This window comes from Oryza brachyantha, chromosome 2 (assembly GCF_000231095.2).
Source record: "Oryza brachyantha chromosome 2, ObraRS2, whole genome shotgun sequence".
Classification (NCBI taxonomy): Eukaryota; Viridiplantae; Streptophyta; class Magnoliopsida; order Poales; family Poaceae; genus Oryza; species Oryza brachyantha.
The window spans coordinates 15,609,425-15,627,242 of NC_023164.2; the positions used below are offsets into that span (position 1 = coordinate 15,609,425).

At 39.4% G+C, this 17,818-nt stretch overlaps 3 protein-coding genes across 3 annotated transcripts; 1 reads left to right on the plus strand and 2 right to left on the minus strand.

Annotated features, from left to right (window-relative positions):
• The first annotated feature begins 2,146 nt into the window (after positions 1-2,146).
• On the plus strand, positions 2,147-6,165 carry LOC102714430 (ultraviolet-B receptor UVR8). Its single transcript, XM_006647304.3, has 11 exons — positions 2,147-2,283; positions 2,367-2,703; positions 2,814-2,895; positions 3,505-3,660; positions 3,741-3,914; positions 4,002-4,073; positions 4,732-4,803; positions 4,938-5,056; positions 5,151-5,236; positions 5,365-5,417; positions 5,560-6,165. Exons 1-11 carry the CDS (start codon positions 2,178-2,180, stop codon positions 5,623-5,625), a joined length of 1,323 nt encoding a protein of 440 aa, XP_006647367.2. The 5' UTR covers positions 2,147-2,177; the 3' UTR covers positions 5,626-6,165.
• LOC102714982 (WEB family protein At1g75720-like) lies at positions 6,130-7,238 on the minus strand. The gene is made up of 2 exons (XM_006647306.3): positions 6,530-7,238; positions 6,130-6,432 (listed from the first exon to the last, which is right to left on the minus strand). Exons 1-2 carry the CDS (start codon positions 7,150-7,152, stop codon positions 6,408-6,410), a joined length of 648 nt encoding a protein of 215 aa, XP_006647369.2. The 5' UTR covers positions 7,153-7,238; the 3' UTR covers positions 6,130-6,407.
• Positions 7,239-7,675: 437 nt separating this feature from the next.
• On the minus strand, positions 7,676-17,566 carry LOC102715266 (phosphoinositide phosphatase SAC7-like). The gene is made up of 19 exons (XM_006647307.3): positions 17,428-17,566; positions 16,085-16,458; positions 15,912-16,003; positions 15,595-15,652; positions 14,283-14,339; positions 14,151-14,184; positions 13,702-13,782; positions 13,408-13,514; positions 13,162-13,248; positions 12,932-13,009; positions 12,129-12,199; positions 11,948-12,046; positions 11,351-11,450; positions 10,628-10,736; positions 10,470-10,542; positions 9,843-9,936; positions 9,480-9,572; positions 9,190-9,256; positions 7,676-8,193 (listed from the first exon to the last, which is right to left on the minus strand). The coding sequence occupies exons 2-19, from the start codon at positions 16,445-16,447 to the stop codon at positions 8,063-8,065; spliced, it is 1,794 nt and encodes a 597-aa protein (XP_006647370.1). The 5' UTR covers positions 16,448-16,458; positions 17,428-17,566; the 3' UTR covers positions 7,676-8,062.
• Between the last annotated feature and the right edge of the window lie 252 nt (positions 17,567-17,818).

Sequence of the window (17,818 nt, forward strand, 5' to 3'; positions counted from 1 at the left end):
TATTTTTATAGAAAAGTTTCTTAAAAAACAATATATATCCATTTTCAAATTATTAGCCAATACTTAATTAACCATGTACTAATTAGTTAACTTTGCTCCAATGCAGTATAAAAATACTTGCATTATCTATTTATAAATGTATTCACTGCACCATCTGTTCTACAATAAAGCGACCCGATGCTTAGATTATGATTAGACACTATTAAGTACTACGAATTTAAACATAGAGATTAAGATCATTCGTAGTAATATATTGCTATATTTTGCGATAGATGGAGTAACGATCGAGAGAAGCAAAGAGTATTATCCATCTTCAATTAAAAGCTCCGAAGAAAAAAACAAGAATTTTGCTAGAAAATCTAGGTAAAATTACTAAGGAGCGATCACGTTCTTACCCGTGTTTTTAAACTTCAATAATGATTTTGCTTACACCACTTTTACAACTTTATAATTTCATCCTTACCTTTTTTAACTGAAGCTTTTGTTTGTCCCTATTTTGTTAAAAGCAATTCACAATATCAAATACATGTATACGTGGTAGATCTTACTTTTATGAGCCTTTTTGATTTACATGATTTCTTTACATATTCATGCATGAACTTGATGAGAAATTTGCCCTTGTTTTTCACATGATTTTTTTACACCATCAAGCCCATTGAGGACACATATAGGAATGACTTAAATTCATGACAAAATAGTTTGATTTTTCCTCTGGTATAAAAAATTCTGCTCCTCCATAAGGACATCTAGAATTTAACATCTATAAAAAAAATATAAGGACATTTCCACATACATTCTTATCTTAATCATTTACAATCATCCCTAATTTGTTTTTTCCACCCAATCTTCTCATCTCAACCAATCAAAAACAGTACCTATCTCAACCTTTATTAGACGAAAGAGTACATAATTGTAATTTCAAAACAACTATATTTCCAGTTTATTTTAAAAATAGAAACATGAAAAATATTTCCCCTTAGTCATGGTTAAAATTTAAATTATTTAGATTTCCTTCTCATACATCCCATTGGCTAAAAAATGTATGATTTAACGGACATTGAAATCAATACACTCAAAATTCTTATATTACGGTACTCACTCTGGTTCCCTAATACTTTCTTTTCACATGAGTATGATCTTTTCGTTTATGCTTATACTTAAAAGGTAAAATTAAAATTTTTAACCTTAAATTTAGAGTTTTTCAAGGGTTTTTTTATCTAGTTTATTTTTCAGCATTTATGTCTAGATCCATAAGAACACATGTATAAAAGTTTTATGCATAAATTGTTTTTCGTTTGAAAATGTCATATTTAGTTTTTTTTAGTTATTTTCCCCGAAAAAGCCAAATGATGAACGCCTAAGATCAAATAACTTTTAATACAAATAACTTTTAAATATTTACAAACATGACAACTATATATATGTAAAAAAATAACCTTAAGGATACTTCCATAAACTAATATATTCATTAATATTTCTATTTATATTATAATAGAAAATAGTGATCACCGTTGTTTCTTTTACGGACCATGTCTTTACGTAAAACAACCAGTATTATAGAACCGAATGAAGTATAAAATTTGAATTCTAAGTAGATGGAGCAGGTCGATGCCTCGGTGGTGTGAATAATTGGCGCCATTTATTTTGGCTGGTTGCCCATCCCATCCGCTGCTTGCTTAATTTTTGCCGGGAAAGCCCAGACCGGGCCAACCAATTTCATTAAGGGAAGGAATGTACAGGTATCCGCTGCTTACTTAATAAGGCCATTTCGAGTTCACGTAAAGTTTTTCTAAAAACAACAAATCGAATTTTTAAATCTAAACAGAGCATTAAATATACCTGAACAATAAAACTAATTATATAGTTATGGGAGAAACTGTGAGATGATTTTTAAGCCTAATTAGTACGTGATTAGCCATAAGTGCTATGGTAACCAATATATGTTAATGACATATTAATTAGACTTAAAAAGATTTGTCTTATACTTTTTTAACGAAATCTATAATTTATCTTGTAATTAGACTATATTTAATATTTTAAATGTGTTTTCGTATATCCGGCGTAATGTTTTTGGAAAAAAAATTGCAAACGGAACCAGGCGTAAGTTGCTCATACTCTCCTCTCGCCGTCTCGTGCCCATCCCATTCGCTCGATCACTCGCTTCCAAGTAAGTTGGCATGGAGGTGGACGCCGCCGCCGACTACGACGAGGTGGTCCCGGAGGCGCCGGAGCGCTCCGTCGTCCTCATCTCCGCCGGCGCCAGCCACTCCGTCGCCCTGCTCAGTAAGCGCGCGCATAGTGTATACACAGTTGCTGGGTGTGTGGGTGGGTCAGGTGTGACGATCGATGACGCATGGCGTGGGCAGCCGGCGGGGTGGTGTGCTCTTGGGGGCGCGGCGAGGACGGGCAGCTCGGGCACGGCGACGCGGAGGACCGGCCGGCGCCGACGGCGCTGACGGCGGCCTTCGCCGCCCCGGGCATTGTCTCCGTCATCTGCGGCGCCGACCACACCACCGCCTACTGCGACGAGGAGCTGCAGCTCTACAGCTGGGGGTGGGGCGACTTCGGGAGGCTCGGCCACGGCAACTCCAGCGACGTGTTCAACCCGCAGCCCATCCAGGCGCTCCAGGGCGTCCGGGTCGCCCAGATCGCCTGCGGCGACAGCCACTGCCTCGCCGTCACCGTCGCCGGCCATGTCCACAGGTGTACATACATGCTTTGCTACTCTTCCATTCCATGTTCATGTTCATGTTCCAGCAATTGATTTGATCATGCTCTTTCTTCTGCTGGATTCGTTCTGGATTGGTTTTCAGCTGGGGACGCAACCAAAATGGCCAGCTTGGGCTTGGCAACACCGACGACTCCTTGATCCCACAAAAGATTCAAGCTTTTGAGGTATCAAACATCTTCTATCTATGTTGTTGCTACTCCTTTTTAGAACATAGTAATTAAGCATGCAAAGAAAAGTAAAAAATAAAAATTTGATGTTTGGTTCTAATGGTACACACAGTCTTTGTGTTCTACTGCATGTATAATCCATCTGAACAATCTGAGGATGTTCCTGGCTGAGGCCATGAGTGCCAATAATAACACTCCCAGTCCCCCACAAGTGTTGGACCACACTGAATTCAGGAACATGCTGCCGCAATTTTGAAATCGCGCAAATCATGATAAAACTGTACTATTAGAAGTTGAGAGTAGGGGTTGGTCGTAATTATAACTCGTCAGTGTGCTTCACAATTTGGGAATTCTACTTCTAGGAAGTACAATGATGAAATATAAAGGGACAAAAAAAGAGGGGTAGATTTAGTTTTGAAAACAATGGGGAAAGAACCATATCATCATAACCTGATATCACCCAGGAATTATTCTTGAGAGGACATGATAAAATTTTACTGTGTAACAATAGCATTGATGGGAAACAAAATCAAATTTAGAACAACACATTGAGGCCCATTTGTTCTATACAAATAGTATCTATTCTCAGTACTGAATTGGATTCAGGGTGTCCGTGTAAAAATGATTGCTGCTGGTGCTGAGCACACTGCTGCTGTAACAGAAGACGGTGATCTTTATGGATGGGGTTGGGGTCGGTATGGCAACTTGGGACTTGGCGATCGCGATGACCGCCTTATCCCAGAGAAAGTTTCTTCCGTGGAGGTCAGTAATTTTGCTCTTGGTTGTCTCCAATTGAAGTTTATCATTTATGTTCTTATCACCAAAGTTTCTTGATTTTGCAGGGTCAAAAGATGGTGCTTGTTGCATGCGGATGGCGCCATACCATCACCGTGTCCTCCTCCGGTAGCATCTACACATATGGATGGAGCAAGTATGGGCAGCTAGGGCATGGTGATTTTGAGGATCACCTAGTTCCACACAAGTTGGAAGCATTGAAGGATACTACCATATCTCAGGTAAATGGATAGGCCTTTTAGTCTGAATTTATATTTTCAGAGGAAGATGATAAAGCTGCTTTCTTGTTATCATTTTGCATGATGAAGATTTCAGGTGGATGGAGGCATACAATGGCACTTGCAGCAGATGGGAAACTTTATGGATGGGGGTGGAACAAGGTGATTGGTGAATTGCCTACTCTCTTTTACTTCTCTCACCCTACCTGAGCCCCTTGTTTGATGATCAGAAAATGGCACTGATGTTGCTCTCAACATGTACTTTTGTTGATGAATGCCAAATCTTAAACATTTCTGAAGTATGATATTAAGTATTCCTAAAGACAAAATGGAACCAGAAGAGCTAGTGTCTTGATCTGAAAAAGAAAAACCTCACAGCAGCAACTGTTCTCCCTGTTCCTCCAGGGTACCATACTACCATTACCTCCATCTTTTAGGTACCAAGTGTTTCACCAATCCACCAGACACCACTATCTAACCCAACCTGTTGGCTTGATTTTTGAAGAACGAATAGTATGTGACTATTTTATACTTTATTTCAATCTACTATGCAAATTTGGATGCCTGTAGGATTACAATGCTTCCGGTAAGATAAGAGTTTATGACACTCTGTCAATACTTCGACAATTTTGAGTCTTAAGTAGTTCATGACACTACATCAATACTCCAATTTTGAGTCCTAAGTAAGTTGTACTACATGAGAATCGTCTATACTTGTGTTCCTTGACATATTTATCTTTTGAGCACTAATTTACCACCAATATGCATGCTTACATTTTATCATCACCTCTGCAGATCCTCACTTTCTTGTGATGTGCAGTTTGGGCAGGTCGGTGTTGGCGATAATGAAGATCACTGCTCCCCGGTGCATGTCAATTTTCCAAACGGACAGGTAAATTGTGCTTTGAAGTTATGAACGCAATAATTATGATTTTTTGCACCTGAATAAGCAATGTGAACTTCACCTGAAGAAGCCTCCCATTTTCTTTTGCACCGTCTCATTTGTGTTCTGTCGCTCAACTGCAGAAAATTGTTCAAGTTGCTTGTGGATGGAGGCACACTCTTGCTCTTACAGAAACTAAGAATGTTTTCTCATGGGGAAGGGGCACCAGTGGACAGCTTGGCCATGGTGAAATAGTTGATAGGTAATTTCAATGCATCCGAGGCAATTTGCGCATTTGCTAAACTTCAGATCTATCCTGACAACTGAACTAAAGAAAAATACTGCCATTGATGAAGGAACACACCAAAGATGATAGATGCCTTGAGCTCGGACGGATCAGCTTGCAAGCAGCTGGAGTCATCAAAAGCAGTCCCCATGTCAGGTATATACATCCATACATGCAATGCATCATATAGTGCCTTCAGCTTCTACTTGCAGGTCTCTGCTCATCCATTTCTTCAGTCAAGCCAATCAGGCAATTTACAGCATTACAATCTTTGATGTTTTCAGCTAAAGTTTGGGTCTCTCCATCGGAGAGATACGCCATCGTCCCTGAGGAGAAGGTGAGTTCATGTCTTCTACTTCCCAAAAAATAAGAACAAAAATCAAAGAAAAATCTCATATTGAAGTATTGGACTGAACATTTTTTCAACCAAGAACATTCAGACTGATGGATCTCTCTACTACACTCTTCTTTGTTCTTAGGCTGGAAAAAGCAATGGGACAGAGACTCGTGTGCCCCAGGGCGAAGTGAAGAGGATGCGCATCTGATCATTCAGCACATATACGATCTTCTTCTTCCACTTAGTTAACCCTAGCATTATTAGCAGCATTATCTAAACAACAAATAACATTGTGCCTCATCTCAACTCTAAACTGTTGTAGTAACATATGCAGATATGCTGCCACAAGTCTTAATTAGTGTGTTGCGTTTTATTGCTTAAAATAATCAGCAATATTACTCCCGGTGTCCAGTGAGTCAGCTGGCAGTTACTGTATGACAGCATGCGTATGAACTGCTACAGGTACTAGTACCAATGTATAAAAAATAATCAGTCAGTTTATTAGCCTGCTTGTCATTGCAAGCAAAAGATTGAATAAAATAGTCAGTTTATTAGCCTGCTTGTCATTGCAAGCAAAAGATTGAATAAAACGAATGGGTAGACATATATTTAAAAGTTAACGATGTCAAACACAAAAAAATCGTCGGGAGTACTGAAAAAATTGGCATACCTCCTGCCAACCACATTGTTTAGAAACCATACATGAGCTTGTAGTAGAAAAACACATCAAAAGTCAATACCCACAAGTCACAACTCCGTTTGGAACGCAGGATTTCTCAAGAAATTTTGATGGGAAACCGACAACAGTGGAACTGTTTAGTCCGTGTTTCCTTCTCGAAAAATTTCTACAGAATTCCCGCGTATCAACCGGGACATTTACGGATCCTTTGGAAAGTAGAAATTTTAGAGAATTTTCATAGTACCTTTGAACTAATTAATCTAAAATTCCTGCGTTCCAAAGGAGTCCTTGCACTCTTTGCAGCATACAGCTTATGAAGCAAAGGAAACTAGTAGGCTGAAACAACACATAGAGAGAGTGAGGAGACTAGATAGGCTGTCAAGATGAACAAAGCACAGTGTATCACCGTATGGATGATGCCTAGTTTCATCACCTGGACTTGTCTTTCCTTGAGAAGATTCTTGAAACCAATGAGACGTCATTCTTCTTCTTCTGCTGCTGCTGCTGCTTCTTCTTCTTGTTCATGGCCGCCTTCTTCTTGTTGTTGTTGCTGCTGTACACCTTCGTCTGCCTCCTCTCTCCGAGGTGATCATCGTCGACCATCTTGATGGACAGTGCCTCCGACAGGCTGGGGAGGTACTCGAGGCTCGCCATCCACTCCTCGGCGCGGCTCTCGTCCCACCGGTCGCTGCGAACCCGGCCGCCGCCGCCGCCAACGCGGCCGTCTTCCACGTCGACGACGGCGAGCTCCTTGCCTTTGTCGAGGATGGCCAGGCCGCCGCTGAGCTGCACGGTGATGCTGGACACGGCCACCTCCATGTGGGACTGCCTCTGCCGCAGCCGCTCCAGCTCGCCCCTGGCCTCGGCCAGCTCGGCCTCCAGCTTCCTCAGGCAGCCGGCCAGCACCGCCGGCGCCAGCGGCTTGCCACCGTCGGATTCGCTGCTCGCCCTAGAGGAGCTGAGGCGCCGCTCGCCGAACACCTCGACGGCCTCCCTGACCGACTGGAACGGCCTGGAGGTGTCCACCACGGCGCGGCTCGCCACCGCGATCTCCATCAGCAGCAGCTGCTGCCGCTAGCAAGAAAGCAACGCTGATGAGTAGCAAGAAGCTGAGATGATGATTGATGGATGGAATGCGACAATGTGAGGTCAGTGAAGTAGACATGGATGCAAACTTGTCCTTTCTTGTCTTTGCTTCTACTTCAGAGTTGAGAGTTAGTTACCAACCAGTGCTAACTGACACAATCTTGCAATGCTTATGGTATTATAAAGAAGGGATTAAAATTGGAAAAGGATGCCATGCTTCATCTGTTAAGCACAAGGCAAGGAAAAATGAATGTCTCATTGCTTGTAGATTTGGCAGGGTACAGATGGTTGCTGGAATTGAATTTCAAGTCAGATGAGCATACCTAAGTTACAGATGAGATAAAGATGGGACATAAGCTTTGAGGTATTTACAAGTATTCCAGAATCCCAAGTGATGAATTGGGGCTAACTGACTAGCTCTGCATGATAGGGAATTATGTAACTTGAGGTTGAAAACATAAAGGAGAAAAGGAGGGTGCAGATATCGCGCATCTGGATCTTGAAACACTGTAAACATCTTTTTTACTGATCAATAATCCATTCTGGAATTGGAACATAATTAATCCTTACAAGATAAATATGTGAATACAATCGTTGTTGATGAAACTGTTGGCTACAGAGGTGTATAGAACTATATACTGCTAAGTCAAATAGAATGGTGAACGTGATGCCCCAAAGACAGCAGGAGATCAAAATGAGAAGGAAAAGATAAAAAAAAAAACTTATTACAAAAATGAGGAAAAAGAGCTCATTACAATACAGGGGAGGTCAAAGTCCCAGCAAAAAAATGCGACGAATAGATCTTCATATTTAACGAGGTGCTGAGTGCTGACAGTTTGATGAACGATGATAACTTTCCGTGTAAAATGGTTGCTTTGCTTCAATGGCGTGACTGGTAAAAACGAGGTCTATTGGTGAACACCCGGCCATTGGCTCTGACAAAATGCGTGATGCCAATGCAAAGGCCAGCCCATAGAAGTGACAACACCAAATGGCGAACATCATTCCTTGCTGCATAGATATTAAAGCAATTAGCCACACATTTCCACTTGTATAGTATTGTCTCCGTTTTACAATGCAAGGCTTTCTAACATTGCCTAAATTCATATGAATACTAATGAATCTAGACATATATCGATAATATATATTGATTAATAGATGAATGTAGGCATGTCTTACAATATGAAATGGATTAAGTAGAAAAGTGACTGGGATTCCAAATCCTCTCGAGAAAGCAAATATGTATTGGATGGTTAGAACTTGGAACAAATTCATTTTATCAAGTCAATTGTGATACAAGTCTAGCTTCATTCTCAATTATAAGAGCAGTTCAATTTCCAGAAAGCTAGCGTAAACAGGACCCAACTTCTAAATCACTCTACCCAGGTTATGTTCAACATGCAAATGAAAGTAAAAAAGTAGCCAGCACCCAGCAGTACTAACCTATGCTATTTTTACATTTTTCATTTTTATGAGCATAACCCCAATTTCTACTGAATTCGACATAATTAGGGAAGTGGGATATATTACGTGAGTTACAGAGTGTTACGTCCAGCAAGTAAGGTAGTGTTAGATATCTATGTTGGGAGTATGATCCTATCTACGGATCATCGATCATCAATAAATTACAGCAGAAGTATTAGTATATATCCTTGTCACTTGTCCTCCCAGTCTCGCACATGCCTAATTGCTTAAGTGAATCTCTCTCTCTCTCTGTGCGCTTCTTCTGTTACTTCTTAAAATACCAGCAAGGCCACTCCTGATCAGAAGTCATGACCTTTCTTACACAACTATGTCTTGCAAACGCATCAAAGGGAAGAAAAGGCTGCGTACTAACAAAAGCTGGCAACTATATATAGCAAAAGTATTTTGATGAGCTCTTTGTTATTGTAATTTAATATGCGCATAGAGAGCACAGAAAATGCTGAGTGACACAGTGCAAACAAACATATTAAGGAGATGTTAAATACATTCCACTGTGTCTGCTTCAACAGTCAGAAATCTTACCTTGTCTTAGTGACATCATCATGAACATAAGAGCTCCCATAACCAATGCAAAAGCAAGGCGGAAAGACTGTAAAATGAGAATTGTGCTTTATCCCATCAGAGAAAAATACAGAATACATACTATTTCCATGCATAACATAATATTAAAGCTCATACAGACTAGAAGGAAGTTGCTATGTGCAGGTGCCTAGTCATAAGCAATCGCCGGGTTAACTACGAAGGCATTCCTCATAGCAATTCATGTGTCAGTGTAAAAGAGCAACTATAAACAACAGAAAAAATGTACTCACCGCATAATTCTCTAGAATTCCTGCTTTGCTTGGACCTGCCATGTCACGGCTAACAGATGTGACGTAATGTCCCTGAAGAAGATCCATGGCATCCTACCGAAAATAACAAATATATAATAAGGGAATGCTCTAGCTTGGTTTATTCTTTTTAAGGCAAGTGGTACGGAAAATGAGTTAAGCATCCCCATGCACTACCAATATACAAAAGCAATGCTTGCTATTGCTTGAGGGTGTTTAAATGGCCAGTGGTCTATCACAATTAAATGAGAAATTCATGAGAAAATAAGCTGACATATTAGTGTTGTGTTGGGATCATCGTTTTGGTCATTCTGATTTATTGGTTCACACAAAGTCAGCACATACCTGCTTAGTGCCATCTGCAAAGTTGTTCAAGTAGTATCTAGCAAGTGAATTCCACAGATCATTCAAAATTCCCTGGGTACTTCTCTTCCCATACCTAATAAACAAAAACAACTGTGAAATATGGGAACAAGCGAATAAGTAATAAATTACGCTGCTGCATTTTATTTGTAAATATTAAAATATGAAACGAACATGAACATATATTTAGCAGCACCAACTTATGAGTGCCCAAAACGAGTGTGTATGCTACTTAGTAATGCATCTAATCACTGTCATGTGATTTGGTATTTCTCTTAGGCTTTCTCCACTGGTGGTTATTGGCATGCTGGAGATCAGTTACAACCCATAGGGTATTTGGTTGCCAAAAAGTATGAAGAAATTTCAACAAAAATAGTTAAATGACATCAATTTCATGGTAACTCATTGAAACTTTTCAAACTTGTAAGTCCCACACAGAATATAAGTGGCTCAGTGTGAACAGACTCAAGGTGAATTAATCACTATGATTTTCCTTTTATGGTGTAAGCTGGAAGGAATTCTTGGTCTTGCTAACAAAGAAGGAACTTCCAGTAAATATACTGCACTTTAAATATGAAGAAAAAGGCTGTTTCGCTCTATAGGAATTACCGAACAAAATCACCCTTCAATGCCGGAGTTCCAGAGTACTGAGTGCTTATTGAATCTCCATGGTTAGCCCATACTGAAAACAAGAGTATTTTGCGTCAAGAAGCAGCATGGGAAATGCAAACAAGAAAAAACAGGGTCATTGAACATAAACAACTTACAAACTTTGTATTTTGCATCAAAAGCTGGATGGTTGCTTATCGTATCATTAGCACCAAGAACCCCTATCCGCTGAAGCTGGTTTTCTAGAATCTTTCCTCCAATCATGCTCTGTTTAATCATCATATTAATAATCAGAACTCTGATAAGTAGGTGAAAAATCCACAAAAGAGAGAAATAAGGCGTAAATAATGGATGGATAAGCACTAAGTACAATACTTTGAGCTTAATCTAGTCTACTTGACTGCACACAGATATTTAGATGTAACTGAAGCCCCTTTCCCATTTGAGGCATGTGATCTTACTACATCAGTCAATAGGTTCTGTTCTAGAACACATCACCCCTAATCAGGGTAAATCAAGCATACTAAGTCTTTTTTCTTCTCAAAAACGCAAGAGAATTGTGTTTCATTTCATTAAGGGGAAAGCATATTAAGTCTAATAGAGTTTGGATTTGATTTAAGTCCAATAAGACTACCCACTGCAAAATGACAACTTATCTCAAGTTCTGAATCTATCTGGTAACAAATCTAGGTTTGTAATAATCTTAAATAAAATAGCAGTGGCACTTATTTAAACACCATTCTCTTCCATACAGATCTCAAAAGACAAGGGAAACTATGAAAAATCAGGTAATACAGTACAACAGGATAGGTAAATTATTCAGTGACAATATCTATGATCAAAGTTGACCTGCAAAAAAAACTATACTTGAACGTGTATACCTGAGTTACATTAGTGCGATCTAAGCAATCAACACAATTTGTCCTGACAGTACCAGTCTGGTCCTCAATCTTTTCACCTTTATCATTCAAAAGGAAGTACCTAACACATAACATTATTAGCAAGATACACCATGTTCCACAGTAATGAAAATGCTCTTGGCCTGACATAGTCTTTTCAAAGCTCTAAGATAACTAAGTTGGTAGGAACTAGTATAGAGATTGATTTTTTGAACCAGGGTTGTCAAATGATAGAAACTCAGAATAAGTAACAAAAACCAATTGTACTAAAGGAACACGGCATTCTGTAGTAACTAAAGGAAAACAACGTGAATGCCCGCTTTAGAAGTTTCATACGTGATATGTGAAACCTAGAATCAAGAACTGGTGCACAAAAAATTGACTCCATTCATTTAAAAGCATGTGTAGCCAAGTGGTAAGGTAAACATCCTAAGATTTCAGGCGAATGCTTGCTGAATGAAATCCAATAACAGGGAAAAAAAAGAAAGCAAAGAAATTGCAGGAAAATGTAAACGGTAGATAAGTAACACCAAAATACATGAAATGGAACACTCGGCAATGTAGCTTCCAGAAATATACCTATGTTTCTTGAGATAATCTTCAATTTGATCATACAGCTGAGAAAGGCGCTCGAAATGAATATGACCACAGATACGATGGAAGTCAAAATGCACATATCTGCAAGTACATATATATTTAAATACAGTAATATTCGTTAAATTGTTGGAGAACACTACATTTGTGCAAAAGAAATCACTACCTTACATCTCCGCTGAGAATAGGTTCAATAGATTTTGCATATCTGTCATGGAGGCGGCCTTCACCACCGTGCTGTATATAGGAATTAGAATAAGAATCAAACGATGAATGTCACACAGCCTGAAATTTTGATATTTTAGTCTTTTTTAAAAACTTATTTTACAAATAAACCCCTGAAAAAACATATTATACGAATAGACCTTTTTAACCACGCCAACGTTATTGGCGTCGTTGTTGTATAGAACGGTGCCAATGACATTAGCGCCGTCCTCCAGCCACAAAAGTATGTCATAATGAATTGGAGGACGGCACCAATATCATTGGCGCCATCATATACAACGGTGACGCCAATAAAATTGGCGCAGTCAAAAAAGTCTATTCGTGCAATAAGTTTTTTCAATGATCTATTTGTGAAAGAAGTTTTTTAAAAGGACTAAAATATCAAAATTCCAGTCACACAGCCACGTTGGTAAAAGGATAAAGCAACAAACTAGAATATCAGAAATAATTGGCCCCTCTAAATTAAAACAAAAAATAACTACCAAAATCATATTGCACTTTTTAGATAAAATAAAAAATGTAAAGTCATGATAAAAGGAATATCTTGGTTCTATTCCCAGGAACACAGTATGACTATGTCCAATCAACAGGACAGCATGAACTAGGCGGTATAGAAGATCAACCCTAAATTAAACAAAATTCTTTGTATGATACTAGACACCTAGTGTAGAGGCAAAATCAAATGTGGTGATCCTTTAGCACCCAAGATGTGACCAGAGTCTAAAGGCATCTAAAGGCACTTACCGTATTGACAAGATCAACAGCCAACACAGCTCCATATTTCTTCTGTAAATCACGAAAGTGACGCTCAAGTATATGTGGCTGAAAACAAATTAAAACAAGAGGAACAAGATTAGGTTGCATTGCAGAGAAACAACTAACTAAGGTAGGTTAGTTAAACATAGAATTATCATTGAAAATGTATAGTTGACATAATCAACAAAATAGAACAGGCCTAAATTCAATGAGCTCACCGCCTCCTCTTGTCTAACAATGTCAAAGCTAGGTTTATATGTTAAATCAACAATCTGCTCCCACAAGAATGGCATGGAGCCTCGAACCTAAAAGCACATTAATTTGTCAAGGTATTAGAATGTGGTAAAGAAAAAGAATAGTAATAACCTACTAATGAAACTGCAGTGCAAAAACTAGTAGATAGGCAGATAGGTTTGTTTTAAACCATGCTAAGAAACTTATTCAAACCATGCTAAGAAACTTACTTGTACATAGGATGCTGTGAACCCTTTTGATTCCATTATCTGCTCTGATTCAACAAAGTTGGCAGCATAACCCTCTGCATCAGCTCCACGTCTCCACATTCGTGTACCTTCAGTTAAAAAATAGCCTCATCAAGTTTAATTAAATCTACTCTTAGACCAGTGAGTATATAAAAAATAATGAGCCAGGATATAATAAAAAATTAAAAACTAATCATACATAAAAAAGTATTTAAGTGGTAAAAAGGTGAAAGAGAACTTGTAAACAAACTTATTCTGATCCCTGATAATTCTCACCTATCCTCCGTGTGCACCTACGTGCAATCAGGGTGACATTTACCTTCTGTGACCCAACTTCTGCATGGATATTCTGAAAGCCTGATGTCTAGTTAAGTGCCGCAACCTATATTGACATATGACCCTAGGTAAAGGTGGCTCAAGTTCAGACAATGTTCTAAACAGCTGATAGCTGCAGCTTTTTTTACACGTAAAATGAGAAACATCATTAGTATATGCTTAAGTGTTAACTATTATAAACATGAAAAATGTATTTGTTTGATTTTTTAAACAACTTTTATATAAAAAGTTTTGCACGAAATACACCGTTTAGTAGTTTGAAAAGTGTGCTAATGGAAAACGATGTATTAGCTCATATGATAAGTTGTTTAGAATGCAGCCAATACAATATAATTATATTACATCTCTGCCAGTGACTAAGATGAAATGTCATGACAAACAAAGGATACTGCCTTGAATGACTGGCAACAAGTATTGATCCAGCTGTCAAGGAAGAAAAGAACAAACAATACATGTTGCAAATATCAGTTCTTTAATCCTTCAAAACTATGAAATCAGTAAGGTTCAAATTTAAATCTTACCTTGTTCTCAATTAGAGGTTCCAGCAAGTAACTGTTCCATAGAAATCTTGGTTCTGCCTGTAAAGAATGTAGTTATTTGATCTGTGCAACATAGGTTCAAAAAGCGCAAGAATTTTATGTTTACGTGTTCAATCTATCGTGCATTTAGGCATTTAGCACAAGCAACTTTCGATTTAGCAGTTATATGCTGCATGTTGCCATGCTTTAAGAAGCTATCATACAAGAGTTCAAGGCATAATTTATAGATTTAAAATTTTAAAACAAGGAATTGCCCCAATCTTAAAAGTAAAATGTCTATGGTCCATGAGAAAAAGGAGAGATTTTTACAAGGATCAACTTGTGACTTTACAAGGCAGAATTATTGTCACATATGACACATTTTGAGCCTTTGTGGGAAAGGACAGTACAAGCTGGTTGTTTCACAGTATAAGATGTTAATTCAATTGTACTTCTATCGCCATATCCATCTTCCGGATGATGTAATAAAAGATGCTCACATAACTCCCTGGTGAAAAGAGAAACTTTAGTCTGTAAATTTATCAAATTTTACATTTCCATGCTTAAACACACAAAGTTTTCACTTAAGCCACAGCCTGACACTTCTTTCGGGACAAGACAGGTCTGCATGTTATTGTCTTTAAAACTAATGTATTACTAAAGCCCTAATGTCTGAACTACATTCCTAGATGAGATCTAAGTTTTCTGTACCTTGAGCACAGCTTGTAATGGCATCATGAGTGTGCAGTACATTATCAGACCATAGAAGTAGTAGAAGCAAAAATAAAATTCCAGGCACTCAAACGTTAACAGTGTTCTACAAATAGGCCCTAGGGTGCCTGCTAGCTGCCTGAACTAGGCACTAGATGGTGCATTAGGCAGCTAAACATCCATGAGGGCTCTTTTTGCTGTTATTTTAGTATTCTGTTATCTAACTTTTATGTAATATGCTCACTATTGCATGCATTACCTCCTCTAGCTTCCTTGTTAAGATGGCCCACGTCCATGCATGAGAGCATGTTAATTAATTCTTATTTTCCATAAATGTCAAAATAATCAGCCAATACACATTGTATTTGGAAATTGGAATTATAAATCAGATTTGTCTAGTTTATGTCCATATTTCCACATCAGATGTGTAAACTGATAGCTGAAGATGCAGTGAGCAAGAACGAAGAAGTAGCCTTTGGCACCATAGCAGTAAAGGATGAGCAGCAAAAGCCCATGGATTACAAGAATAATGGAGAAACTCAGACACTAAAGAGTATAAGCAAACTCTAGAACTAAAATGTTCCAAATAGTGAAGGCAGCAAACCTGTCTCCAAAGTGGAAGTGATTTGAACTCATCACCAAGATCATGTAGCCTCTGCAAACTGGAATAAAAGGAAACATAGATAAGCAAGCTATAGCAAAGTCAACAACACAAGACAAAAATTAAAACGAAAGATGATAGAACATGTGGACTGTGAAAACAAATAAAGGAACTGCCATATACTGAAATACAATAATCATGTGCATGTAATTGCATAATATATTGCAAAACCTGTATGCAAGTATGCAACAAGAGATTCTAAGCTTCGACTATGAGACACTAGAATGTGATTCACAGTGTTTGACAGGAAGGGTACTCACGTAAGTGTTATGTTGATATCATATGAGAAGTACAGGCCTATAGTCTTCTCTGCAGCATGCAGGAGTTCTGAAAATTCTGTTTCCATTTTACTCTGCCAACAGCTTACACAAATCATTAACTCAAAAATAGAAGGAAATCATACCAAACTATGAAGGCATAAGTATTGCCTGACCTGCTTGGCAGAACTGCTACGTGAGTTATTGCAGGGGAGAACTTTTAGTCCTGTCACTTTAAAAATTGCATGTCCCAAGTAGGATCCCACACAATCACGGCCTGTAATCACTAGAAAATATGATCCAACTGCAAGCTTGAGCAGTCCTATCACACCATACACTGTTTGACATTTTGGATTTGTAGAAGAGTCACGTGGTGGCAACTCTTTGACTAGATTCATAGAACCATCAGAGCGGTTAGCCGACAGATATAAGTCAGAAAGACCATCAACAGGTTCAAATACATAGCGGTCCGGGAACTCCCAGAGTCTCAGTCTTGTGTGAAGTTTAGAGGATGGACTTGGATCATTTGCGCCACCCATGGAAGGATGCCCTGATATAAATGATAATAGAATTACGAAACTGAAGTGTAATGAAAAATCAAAGGGACAGAAGTTCATTGGTTATTAGCTTTGATCTATATAATATATATTTCAGATGGTGTCAAGATACTGGGATGATAAAGGGTAAACATATTCACGAAGCCACACCCACAATGTATCATATACCGAGAGAAATGATCAGAGATAGATAACAAGACAACAAATAATTTTTACATCCTTCATGGAACTAAAATAGATATGAGAACCTTCAGCATGTACGATCGTGAGATGGCTACGGTCGCATTGGTGGCTTAACAAGTCGCGTGTAATGGTGCAGGGCAAGGGATTGTCGGAGGCAACAGTGTAAACATGGTTCCGCGGAAAAGCGACAGAAGGAGATCTCCTGCAGCCCCGCATCCAGCGACCGAAACGAGCCATGCGAGGCGGAGCCTCAGACAGCAGGCAGCCTGTAGCAGGAGGAGCACCACAGGAGGCCATCGGACCAACCCTAAGCGGCGGCTAGCATTGGGGATCTCGGCTGAATGCCTGTCTGTGCTGTGCTCCTATAGGCTGATGAAGTTGGAGAATCTAGATCAGAAGAGGATCGTGTAACCTGCGAATTGAGCTAGTAATAACTATAACAAATTGTGAAATTACGCCATCCAGCAACGGTATTAGAGGAAGGAAATCCTTCGTCTCATTAGGACATAAAAATTGTGAAAAAAAATTAGCGGAAAAATACTACAATCCATTCCCTTTCGTGCCACTCTCTTTTACTCCCAAACAAACAAAAAAGGGAAAAAGTAAGCGGGCGGCGGCTTCAAAAGGCCGACGCGTGAGCGGAGACGACGAAACGGGAAGCGCGCAGATCAAATCTCCCCCGGCCAATCACAAGCTCAGGACAACCCTACACGATCCATACAAGGACGGGACCTGACTCGTTCCGGGCGGGGAAAAGGGGGAGGCTCGCCTTCGCTTACCTTGAGACTCGGGGCGAGGCAGCGAGCGAGCGAGCGAGCTGCTGCCGGCGAGGGCGAGGGCGAGGGCGTGGCGGGAAACCGGCGATCGGTCGGCGGGGGGCGACGACGCCGACGAGGTGCGGTGGTGGAAGGAACGGCGCCTGTGTTTTTGCCCCTCTTATATTTGTTCTTGTGTGTTTGCCCATAGATGACGTCACGTCTTAGTTGTTTTTTTAGGCTTTAATTCGCGAGAAAATTTTGAGTTTTTTGGATTTTTAATTTTATTTATTACACAATTCATAAAATTGAATCACAGAACTAACCTCTTGTTGCGCTCTAGAAGTAGAAAAAGCCTACGTGGCACATGACGCGGCAAGCCGCACATGACGCGGCAGACGACAGTGAACGCGAT

What these genes read in the sequence shown, in the direction of transcription:
- LOC102715266 (XM_006647307.3), bottom strand. Translation starts at nt 16,447, where the DNA reads ATGGGTGGCGCAAATGATCCAAGTCCATCCTCTAAACTTCACACAAGA. An exon ending in TTGTTAGACAAGAGGAGGCG is followed by an intron (nt 13,010 to 13,161) that starts GTGAGCTCATTG and finishes ATTTGTTTTCAG; the next exon opens with CCACATATACTTGAGCGTCA. An exon ending in GATTATCTCAAGAAACATAG is followed by an intron (nt 11,451 to 11,947) that starts GTATATTTCTGG and finishes GTTATGTGTTAG; the next exon opens with GTACTTCCTTTTGAATGATA.
- LOC102714430 (XM_006647304.3), top strand. Translation starts at nt 2,178, where the DNA reads ATGGAGGTGGACGCCGCCGCCGACTACGACGAGGTGGTCCCGGAGGCG. An exon ending in CCACTCCGTCGCCCTGCTCA is followed by an intron (nt 2,284 to 2,366) that starts GTAAGCGCGCGC and finishes TGGCGTGGGCAG; the next exon opens with CCGGCGGGGTGGTGTGCTCT. An exon ending in AGGATACTACCATATCTCAG is followed by an intron (nt 3,915 to 4,001) that starts GTAAATGGATAG and finishes TGCATGATGAAG; the next exon opens with ATTTCAGGTGGATGGAGGCA.
- LOC102714982 (XM_006647306.3), bottom strand. Translation starts at nt 7,152, where the DNA reads ATGGAGATCGCGGTGGCGAGCCGCGCCGTGGTGGACACCTCCAGGCCG. An exon ending in TCAAGGAAAGACAAGTCCAG is followed by an intron (nt 6,433 to 6,529) that starts GTGATGAAACTA and finishes GTGTTGTTTCAG; the next exon opens with CCTACTAGTTTCCTTTGCTT.